Source organism: Halyomorpha halys, unplaced genomic scaffold (assembly GCF_000696795.3).
Source record: "Halyomorpha halys isolate HHAL.00 unplaced genomic scaffold, Hhal_1.1 Scaffold163.1, whole genome shotgun sequence".
NCBI classification, from domain to species: domain Eukaryota; kingdom Metazoa; phylum Arthropoda; class Insecta; order Hemiptera; family Pentatomidae; genus Halyomorpha; species Halyomorpha halys.
This window is the reverse complement of record NW_027116712.1, coordinates 725,149-737,179: the sequence shown is the minus strand read 5'-3', so window position 1 is coordinate 737,179 and position 12,031 is coordinate 725,149. Positions and strand designations below refer to the sequence as shown.

The window sequence follows — 12,031 nt, the reverse complement described above, 5'->3', positions numbered from 1 at the left end:
TAAAGTGTAAATTAATGTTGTTTAATAAATAATTTAATTTTTATCCATTTTAGTCTAAACACATTTTATTTTTCTTACAAGTCCGACGTTTCGGCCAATCTGGCCATCCTCAGGGACAATCTTAATACAATTTTGGAACTAAACGATTTAAAAACTCAACTTCATGCAGGCTATTCTGCCCAGGTCAAAACAACAATTTCTAATTAGTCAATTTTCACATTAAAAACAAAAATTAAAATTCATTTATCACAGTCACTACTAGTTAAACTTTATCACAACATAGTTTTAATAAGGTTTTAACAAATTATATTGTTCCAAATTTGTATTAAGATTGTCCCTGAGGATGGACAGGGACAATCTTAATACAATTTTTTTTTTACATCGGACTTGTAAAAAAAATAAAATGTGTTGAGACTAAAATGGATAAAAATCAAATTATTTATTAAACAACATTAACCAGTGTCAAGAAATTATCTAAGATGAGAAGTGTAAATTAATATTCATATGCTTATAATATGCTTCATGAGCAGGATATCTCCTGTTTCATCGAGCTTGAAAGAATCAGATGGGCAGAACTTCTCGCTAGAATGGCTAATAATGTACTTTCTACATTATTCTGTACTTTCTAGAGGATTCTGAACAAAACATACTTAATTCTCGCAGAGTGGGGATACCTAGACTTTATTGAGCAGAGTGTGTTGCCAATGATGCCAAAGAATATCTGAATGTCCAAAACTGGGTGGTAGTGGATAGGAAATGGGAATAGGAATACCTGTTGGTAGCTATTAGAGGAAGCCAGGACCCTCATACATTGTAGTGTTATAAATTAGTAGTAGCAGTAATATTTTCTAAACTGTATGGAAGGGAAACAGAATGTGTAATGTGAATCGAACTTAAAGAAGTCAATAAAAATTTATATGTATAATATAGGTGTATATTTTTGTCATCTGAGTTGGGGAAGTCTTTTGGGAGATTTCAATCTAGAATTAAAGGATTTGCCATAAAACCAAGTAACACATACTTTAAATTTATTTTAAAGAAAATCAAACAAAATCTGTTTTTTTGAAAAAAAATTTATAAATCGAAACAAGTAAATAATAAAATATCTTGTTAATTTTTATTATCTTAATATTTTAGTAACCTATGGTTAAAAATTCAAAACTGTTATTTGATTCTTTAGTGAAGTTTCAATTTTTCACATAAATGAGATCCTCTTCAAAAACAACAAGAAAAGATCAGGTACTATAATGGTTTCTATGATCTAGACACTATATTAATTAATACAATTTACTTTTCAGTTAAGCCCTGATGCTACAGTCCAGTAAGCATGCAGATATCAGCATTACTTACCAGTATGGTAACAAGGTACTGGTCTGCCATGCAACTCTCTGGCCAAGGAGACCAATGTTTAACTGAATGCTTATAAAACTATGTTTTACAAATTGTTATGAAAATTGAAAAACAAAACTATATAAACTAAAATATTTACTAAAACATTTCATATTTAAAATTTAAATTAAAATTGAATGTGTAACAATCAAGCTAACAGACCTAAAAATGGTCTAAAAAAGTTAAAACAATTAATTATATAAAAGAAAAAACAACTTGTACCTCTACAAACCATGAAGGGTCTTGGGCTCAGTACTTTATTAGGAATCACTGTTTCTAGATCAATGGTTTTTTAGAGAGGTGATTTGGGTAGCATCATGCTCAACTACATGATTTTTCCCTTAATCAAGGAATTATTGAGGCTATCTCAACCCAAAGAGGGTCTTCAGCCACAGAGACAACTCATGGCTGATAATAATGAATAAATAATTATCTGTCACAGCCAGTCTTGAACGTAGGGCTGAAAGAAATAAGCGCAAAGTCTTATTCACTGAGCAATCCCACTCCAAAGAGTTACATATGTGCAAATAATATGTCAAAATATTATAACTATTTAAAAATATTGAATGGAAACACTAAATTCTGTATAAAAATTAAATAAATATATTCATACTATTAAAATAATAAATAAATGAATAATGAAATAATAGTATTCAAAAAAACTTTAATCTACCAGTTTTGTTTGAGTTATCTCAATGATAAAAATCTATTATGGTAAACATATTTTAATTTTTCTTGGTTGAAAATGAAAGATTTGTATATAGAAAATAATTTACACCAAAGACTGATTCTTGAAATGATGTACATTAAAAAATACTTTTAATCCTGGAAATGATAAATATTAAGTTATATATACCATGATACACCTAAATCATTATGATCATACATACAAAGTGGGTTATATAAATGGTTTTATAATGTGACATTTTGTTGAATATTAGTTTCCCTTAGGTTATGGGGCTAGTATATCAGTCCAGTACCATGTCATATATGCAATATTGTTTTGTTTGTTCAAATTTTACTTTATCTCTTCTTTTTTTTAAATTAGATTAATGAAAAAATTCCTATATGTTTATAATTTATCTTCTGTTTATCTATTACATTATCTTATCAATTTAATGCCAATGTCTATTCTTGGAATTGTTTTTTTTTCTTTCTTCAGTATATTATGTAATTATTTAAAAAAAAAAAAAAGGATTGTATACTAGATAAATTTACTCACTTCTTTTGTACTCGGTAACTCCTTATTACTAATAAATAATTCTATTTCTATTCTAATTCAAGTTACTTAGTTCCATGTAAAACAGTTAAATAGTCACATTTATTTCATAAACCATAATATAAAAAAAAATAAAGAGAGCAATTAACTAACTGCATGGTTATCAAGTCACCGTTAGTTGATTATCACACCTTATAAAGTGTTTATAACTAAAAAGTTATTATTATATTTTCATTTCATTTAATGTATTATCTTCTTAAAATTGTACTACAACCTGTTGAGAGTCTTAGCATACTCAATGAGCTTTTGCTATTCATTTATGTTTTGAGTTGTTACTCTTCAATCTCTGACCTGTCAAAGATTATTTGTATTGACTACTACTCTACCCAACTTAATGGTTATTCAGAGGTATGAATAGCACTGCTGTCTACATTTTCTTTGGGACCTCTAATGCTTCCAAGTGACCTGGCCAGCTCATTCTTTTTAGTTTAATGACATAATATCAGCTTTACTAAAAAGTTCATGGAGCTCCCTCCAATTCTCTCTACTTCTACTGAACTCTCTATCCTTTACAGAGCCAGATATTGTATACAGAAACTTTTTCTTGAAAATTAGATGATTCTTCTCATCATTCATTGGTAGGGTTGAGGTCTGTGATATAATGATTCTGAAACACATTTGCAGTTGCTGAGGGAATAATTAACTATTGTGTAATAGTCTTTTCAGTATTAAATAACGTGTGTATTTGCTTGGTAAAAAAAAAATATATATACAACATAAGGTTATTTATATGATCTATTTAAAAATTGTATGGATGCATAAAAATGGTATCACAAATAAAAATAAAACGATTGAATATAATTAGTTTGGTTTTAATTGTAATTTTTATCGAACGTGAAAAGTTTATGTTGAAAATAAAATACATATCGTCCCTAAAGCTTTGTTATCTCGTATGTCTGAAAAAAGTATACCATTTTAAGAAAAAGCAAAGCATCGTTCTGGAGACATTTATATTGTATTATCTGGAAGTCAGAAAAAACATACGCATTCTACAAAAGATGGTTGAGATCGAGTGCCTCAAATATCAATATTTTTCTTAAAATTGTTATCTCTAATAAACTTTACAAATAATATCGTCCCCACAGGACGGTTCGAGGGGATGAATAGCAATAATTCACAAGAGAAACCTTCTGCACCCCTTCTTCTGAAACTACTGAAAATGAATTAAAATAAATACAGGGCTAAATATAAAATTCAACAGTATTTTATATATATTCAGTATCAACAGTACCGACTACAGACGGATTTTATTTTATAGATAGTTCAAACACTTAAAATTGCTGATGTAATTGATGTTAATAAAAAAAAAATATTGGTATGTCTTCATTTAATCTACTTTAGTTTATTTGAATGATAACTATAATTAATTAATATGTATATATATATAATATTTTTTTAAGATAATTGGTTGACCGTATGTAATGATTGTAGGAAGATGATTGGAGTGGTGGTCTAAAAAGGTACAAAAATAACAGTAAAAACTATTTGTTATGAGTTGATGTTTCACCCTACTTTGCAGGGCTTCATCAGCGTTAAATGAGAACAAGGTAAAAACATTGTAAGATACGATAAAACTCATAGAGCATACATTTAAAGTTCTAGAAAAGATGATTTGTAAAAAAAAAAAACAAATTTGATATAAAAGATTGAAAGGTAATTTAAAAAAATTACGAAAATATATGAATAGAATATAAACTAAAAACGAGTATTTTAAAGTGTGGTATTGTTCAAATATGTATATATATATTACATTTTATTATATTTATATATTAATAGAATATAAATTAAAAACAAGTGTAGTAAAGAGTGCTATTTTTCAATATTTTTTATTACTTTTGCCTATTATTATTTCACTATTCTTCTCTCAAATAATACATTTAAAATTTTAACACAGTCATATATGTTCATAATTTTTTGTCAACTACATTTCCTTTTTTTATATAAAATTTTATTTTATATATCATCTTTTCTACAACTTTCTATGTAAATTCTCATAGTTCTATCATATTTACAATTTTTAAATCTTGTTCTCATTTAACCCTGAAGAAGGGCTGCAAAGTCGGGTGAAACAACTACTGATAAATAGTTTTGCTGCTTCTTTTGTATTTTTTTGGACCCAAAAAGTCCATCTTCCTTCAACCATAATTTATTTTAATCATTCCAGAACGTTACTGCTTATAAGTTGGATATTTTTGTATTGTATGTATAGTTTTTATTGTTGGGATGGAGGGGGGCCTAAAAAATAATTTATTCCCCGAATTAAAAAAATATATATCCACCACGGACCCCAAAAGGTCCAATGCACTGCTTTAGAGCAATTTTATAGCTGGATACACGGCTACTAATGGGTTTTGAAATCGTGGTGCTATTAGTTACAGTTAACTAATCTTATTTAATTGTTTATAAAACCCATATAATTTTTAAAGCTATTTAAATAATAAATTCTGTTCCATTAAATACGAAATTAATTCCTTCAATGCTTGTAGCCATAAACCAAGAAAAAAATGTAAGAATTTTATTTTTTTGATAATGTTCGTGAATTTTTCTATTCATAATAATTTAATAATTTTTAAATTATATGTATAATAAGTATTGTACGTACTATACTTTAATAATTATAAATTTTAAGTGACTGAATGTTTGCAGTTTCATATTGTTCATGTCTAAATTCTAACAAGGTGTGCCACTTTTTCTTCCTATCTCCAAGCTGTTTCACAACCGAGCTGGAGGAGATGGAATGTAAAAAAAAATTTAAATAAATTCATCAATTTTGAGCAACATCAACTGATGCAGGTTCCATTATAAAATAGCATGCCATTCGCGGCATTGAGGGTCTTAAAAACGACAGGTCCTTCCTATCCATAGTCCAAACATCTGACTTTAAACATGTTTATATCAATGGGGGATATATTGTTTATATCTAATGTTAACAATTAGAGCTCTTAATATAAATTATTTAAAATTATTAATTGTTTTTGAACATTACCGTATGTTTGTTACAATCCCTAAAATTACCTTTATTTACTATTTTCTGTTAAATTTTACACTGCTTTTTATTTGTAGGAGAAGAAGTGGTTGGAATAATATGTCGTCATCCATGAATAAAGATGGCTAAATTTGACAAAATGCTATGGGATTTTCAAATAAATGTCTTATTTTTTATCTATTTATTAAATATAAATGGTTTTGGAATGTGCCATATAATTTTGTATTTCTAATGTTCTATATACCAGCAGAGATTGTGCTAGAAATGGAACAATAAATGTCTGCATAGAAGGAGTATTTGTTATTGAATATTATCACCCATGCTTGGTCAAATAAATACGAATTTACTGTATACCATGAACGATTGTTTGTTTTTATTTTATACAGGGTGCGGCAGCGAAACCTTCCACATTTTCAAGGAGCGTAGTGGAAGATAGACACGTTGGGTTGTGTTGACGGCATGCTGGTTGCTAAAAACTAGAGGACTCTCACTACTTAGCGAGTGCTAGAGCCCCTCTCCACTCCTCTATAACACTCCTACAAAATGTGAAGGAGTTCTCTGCCACACCCTTAACTTAAACATCTGCATTTTAGGTTTTCATAGTTCTCTGTCTATTATTTGTAGCATTAAAAATAAATATACACATAAAGTTAAAAAATAAGTTATATGAATTGAATATAAATATGCCGACACTGAAGAACAGGTAGTTACTCTCAGCGATTCGAAAATTAATGTTAACAGGAAATAAACTGACAATATTAACTTTAACAATATTAAAAATAATGTAATACTTGAATTCAATCCGGAATCATATTGATGAGTTCATTTTTATAGTGCAGTCAAGTTTTCATCAACCATTATTTTAAATGAACTCACAAAGTTGAATAGTAGAAATTAGATTCATTTTGGATAGCACGCAGCAATCTTAATAAGGTAAGAAAAACACAGAGCGAGCCTGTTGTAGGAAAGGTCTCGAATCGACAGCTATCCACAAATTGCTTAGGTATGAAATACTACTTCAATATGAACGAGGTTCCCGGATCGATTAAGGCATAAGTAGGTACATTGTATATAAGAGAATCTTGGCTCTTTCAAGAGAAGAAGAAGCCGATACTAGTGCTACTGACTTGGATTACATCTTTCTTACGTCAACTACTTCGATGCCATTCCGAGAGTCTGCCACTGTGGATTACTTGCCATGAGGAGTCCTTGTACATTTTCTTAATTATGTTTACTATTTTCGTATGGATTCAAAAGACCTCCATGGCTTTCTAGATTTTTTTCCGTGATGGGCTATCAAAAGCCATCTCAAAGATTATAAAGACAAGAAAGAGCGTAGACTGAAACTCGGAGAACTGCTCAGTAATAAATTTTAAGGTATTAATCTGATCAATGCACGATCTTACTGGCATAAGCCCACTCTGCATCATTCTTAGTTTAGTGTTAACAGACTCTCATATCCTACCGAGAATAATGCTGGTCAAACTTTGCTGGGAGCCACAGTAAACCCCTCCAGTTGAAACACTCCGAAAGGTTACCTTTCTTTAGGATTTTCTCCAACAGTCCCCTCTTCTAATCTTCAAGCATATCTTCCTTTTTTCGATATACCAGTGATCAGCGGATAAAGATACTTGGCGACAATGATAGGTTTGTCTTCAGGAATTTAGCAGTTACATAATCAATCCCTGGTGTCTTCCTATACTTCATTTTCCCAATAGCTTTGTTACATGTTATCTTTATCTCTTTTTATCGCTTGGAGGATTAGTATCATTACGTCCATATTTCTCATTGTTTGCATTTACAAAGGTGTCCTGGTCGAGTTGTTCATCTTCCGCTGTACGATTTAGGAGCTCAGCAAACTCTCTCTCTCCACCTTTGCAGAGATTTGTTTCACTTCGGTAGGTAATATCCCTCTTTGCTTCTGTCTGATATATTTTCAGCGAATGACCGCTTCCTGTACATTTCCTTTGTTATTTCGTATAACATTTTTAGATCCCCTTGTCAGCTGCATCCTACGTTTTTTTTAGCTAGATTATTAACAAAGTTCAACTTATCCCTTCGGAAGAACCTCTTCACTCCCCTATTTACTTGAGTGTAATATCTTCTTCTAGTTTCCTTTTGCTCTAGTTTCCTGCTGTTGTTAAGGTCTATTTCTGTCTTTAAATCCAAGAATTTTCTCCTCAGTGCAATAAAAGACCATTTTCGTGGTGTCCCACGTGTCTGTTCACCTTCCGTTGGCCATATCCTCTTTTTCCTCTCCATTTTTGTACACTGCTAGAGACTTAAAACTATTAAACAGTTTGGTGGCATATTATACTCTTTTGTTTTCTTCCTTGAGTTGGCACGTGTCCTATCTCTTCAGTAAGCATCCACATATTATTGGTTTCTATTTTCTGTTGGATTATTTTATTGTCTCACTGTATATAAAATGTTTTATATCAATAATAATCTGCTTATATTTGTTTGTTCCTTAATTTCCAAGGTATTGTTAGTCCAGAGCACCAATGTGGCAAACAATAATCTGAAGGCCCAAGCCCCTGAACAATGCATATTCAGGATAACATCAGATAGCTGGAAAGGAATTAAAAGGAGGGTCAAATGTAGTGGAGAGTTAACCTACCGATCACACTATTCGCCTCAAATCATTATATATATATAATGTTAAGTATCGGTGAAAGCCAAATGTCAAAAAAAAGAGAAGAAGGAATAAGATATAAGACGTGTGAACTGCTGTAACATACAGCTTTATGGGGTTCGGTACACATCTCTTTATATACATTCGATCAGCTGATCTCCTCAGTAACAGCTGCCTAAGGCTGTAACTCCTCCCCACCAGTTTACGAACAATCCTCGTAATCTTCAACTATACAATAAATTAATATAAAATACAATAACAATAACTATTTACACTAAACAAAACAAAAGATTGAACAGAAGATGTTATCTTCTCTTCCATGGTGTTGATGAATTCCTTGTGCGGTGGTACGGTACTCTGTTCCATCCTCCATCATCGACATCCATCCTTGCATCCTCTTCTCTAGCGCTCGCGTCGATCATGTCTTGAGCACATTCCACGAAAGTGCGGTCCCGTGGTAAACCTTTTCTTTTATTCGTCTCCTTAGCTAGTTGCACCTTCATTATGGAATCGATAAAATTCATCTTTCAACTGACAACATCGGCTCCAAGAGTCTCTCTCATCTTTTCTATGGTCAGATTAAACTGTCCTAACAGCGTGGCTGCGTACTGTCCGTTAGACTGCCCATGCTTTCTCCTCTCCCGCAGAAGGGGTATTGAGGGTTCATATCGTGGAGAAAATGTCCCGTGAATATCAGGCTATTATAGGTTAAGATCTATTAGGAAAGGCAAGTGCGGGGATTAGGAATAACAAGGGCCTGTGGACGATTCGGTTGGGGAAGAGGAGATATCGGTGTCGCGAGCTTCGAATGGGGGAAACCAAACGGATAGGTGCGATCCAAGGAGGGGGGAGGAATTGGAGACCGGAAATAAAGGACAAATATGCAGATATTTTCTTCAAGGAGGGAGAGTTACTGGGGGCGACTGGACAAACAATGCACCAAATCCCCCTGAAACAAGAAGATAAAATTACTTACGTAAAAGAGAGGAGGTATCCACACGCGCTAAAAGCATCGAGCATATTCGGGAAGAGTTAGATAACCTGAAAAAACAGGGTATCATCGTAGATAGTACCTCCCCATACAACAGGTTCCTATGTGCAGTGCGGAAGAAGGGCACGCCGGGAGACAATGGATAAAAATATAGGGTAGTAATTGATTACCGGGGCCTTAATGAGAACACGGTAGACGAGAGATACTCGATACCGCGACTAGAAGATATCTTAGATAGACTGGGTGAAGCAACGATCTTTAGTACTTTAGATCTGAAGGCCGGCTACCACCAAATCAGGATGCACCCAGAGGATCAGCACAAGACAGCTTTTACATTCGAAAGGGGGCATTACGAATTTACGAGGATGCCTGGTTTAATTCTGTTCTCCCTTTTCCTTTTTCTTCAAGCCTTTCAGTCCAAGTGCTCGTAAGTTATACATATACATATACACGCATCCCTACAGTCGTGTAGGAGGCTAGACGTAATCAAGTCGTTAGGTTATTCGCTTGAGATACTTCAGATTCCCCGTAGGATGGTAACCACCTCTATTGGGCTCTGATTCCCAACCCCTAGAAGTCCACGGACCACTAAGCCAGAAATTTAACTGTGTAAGGACCGTCTTTACTCCCGATTTGGAACAAAAGGGGTCCACCTAGAATTAATTGATAATTATGTTTGGGAATTTAGGTTGCTTTACATGTTAAAACCATTCAACTAACACTCAAGCATCAGAAAAGCTAAATGATAAAACTGTTCCAGCTTTTACTTACAAATTACTCTTTGTATAAGCCTGATCCTATTGCAGCCCACGCTCCCCAAAAGCCCTCATGGACCAATAGGTATGCATCCACATTCGTGTAGAAGAATGCAAGTTCTAAGTATATGCGCCTTAAATCCTTGGAAAAGAACAAATGTGGTTAAGGAATATTCATTCTTAGTTACTCATATAGATATATAGTAAAGAAGGAAGACCTAAAGGAGATTTCAGAAATGACAACTCTCTTTAAGTACCATAATAGTGGTATAGAAAAGCTGTTGCCATCGCAATAGGAATTCATTTCGGATTAATATTGTGGTGAAATAGTCGGGTCATGAACCGATCTGGATTGTCCATTGAGAGGTAGAGCCTGTAAGCGACTTGCTTCAGATGGATCAGAGAACTCTGATTTTACTTTTTCTTCTTAGAAAGAATACAATGATGAATAGTTCAATATATCATTTTGTTTATACCAGAGTAAAATTGAAATATTTACAGAAAATTAACAGAAAATAAAAATATACTTTACCGTTAATACTGTTTGGCAGTACTGGTACTTGGGTGCTGTAATCAGATAGGGGAATACGGAAGCAACCTAGCGATGATGGGTTAATTTCCTCCCTCCTTGACTGCTTGGAGCATGAAGTACCCCTCTTTTCTGTTGGTACAACCTTGTAACCGCACTACTATTTCCCTATCAATCAATCACCGCCTCCTATAAATGTAAATATTTAATATCACAATGCTTTGTGATTTAAGTAATCAAAAACCAGATGACATATAAAAGATTTATTATAAAAATCCTACCTATGCTAGCTATGTTATAATATTCAAGTTTATTCAGTTCACTCTCTCTAATGTAAGTTAAATGTATTTTGTATGTTCGTTTTTATGTTATTTTTTTATATCTCTAAATAAATGTATTATGTATTAATGAGAGAAGGTGCGTTACCCTTTTTATTTATAATAAATATAAATAAAGGTAATTACCTATTTAAGTAGATCCAATGTTTGTTCATCCAATAAAAAAATTGCCATTCATTCCACATAAATTGCCAAGCTCTCTAAGGGGACTCAAACTTAACTTTTCACAGCACTGTTCCGCCATGTGAGCTCAGTGGATTGTTTCTCTTTGTTTGATAACATATATTTTCAAAATAATGAGAAAGATAAGCATACTGTTACTTTGGATTTGATTTAACGTCATTAATGCCCTAAATATTTAGATAATGGGTTTTATTACTAGATTTTTACTCTGTTTTATTTATCTGTTTACATCCACTTGTAAGTTTATTGTTTTAAGTATAATATGCTTATTGTTGATTATGCCTTCTTAAATTTTTAGCATCATTTGTTCTTAATATTAATTAAATTGATATATAATTAATATTGCATATACGTATATCTTTGTATTAGGTTTTTTAGTATTTTTTTATTATACCTTATTACCTAAAAGGTACATAAAAACTTGAATTAATTCATTTTTATTGTAAATTATATAAGTTTAAACTCTCAGGAATTAGTAATTAGTTAGACTTTTTTTTCCTGACATTTTCCAATTTATTTGTTCCTACATCTTACTTTTTCATAAATTATGTAAAACTCTTTTTTGATACTAAAGTACTACTTGGTTATTCCCATGCCCAACTATCCTTTATAATTGTGCTATTTATACTAAAATCGATCTAATGCTAGTCAATTGTTAATCTTTAGGCCAATATTTTGCCTGATTTAAAAAATAGACTGTTATTGGTTATTATTGGTATTTATATTATCTTTAAATTATACATATATTAGCACATTGCTTTTTAAATCAGGACATATCGCTGCTTTGCTTCAATAGTGGTACATCTAACCAGAAAAGAAGTTTTGATTTTATTTAAAAGTTTACTTATTCCAAAGATAATACTCTATACTTATTTATTGAGGTCGTCCTGTAGACTGTTGTAAAGATATTATAGTTGTTATTAATAAATCCAGCACATGGGAAAAT

At 31.9% G+C, this 12,031-nt stretch overlaps 1 protein-coding gene across 1 annotated transcript in view; it reads left to right on the top strand.

Moving 5' to 3' along the window:
* The first annotated feature begins 11,165 nt into the window (after positions 1-11,165).
* LOC106678828 (endoribonuclease CG2145) overlaps positions 11,166-12,031 on the top strand; it is a 14,736-nt gene continuing 13,870 nt past the window's right edge. The window contains exon 1 of the mRNA XM_014417602.3: positions 11,166-11,322. Within this exon, the coding sequence (XP_014273088.1) occupies positions 11,268-11,322 (55 nt within the window). The 5' untranslated portion in view covers positions 11,166-11,267. The remainder of the gene's footprint in view (positions 11,323-12,031) is intronic.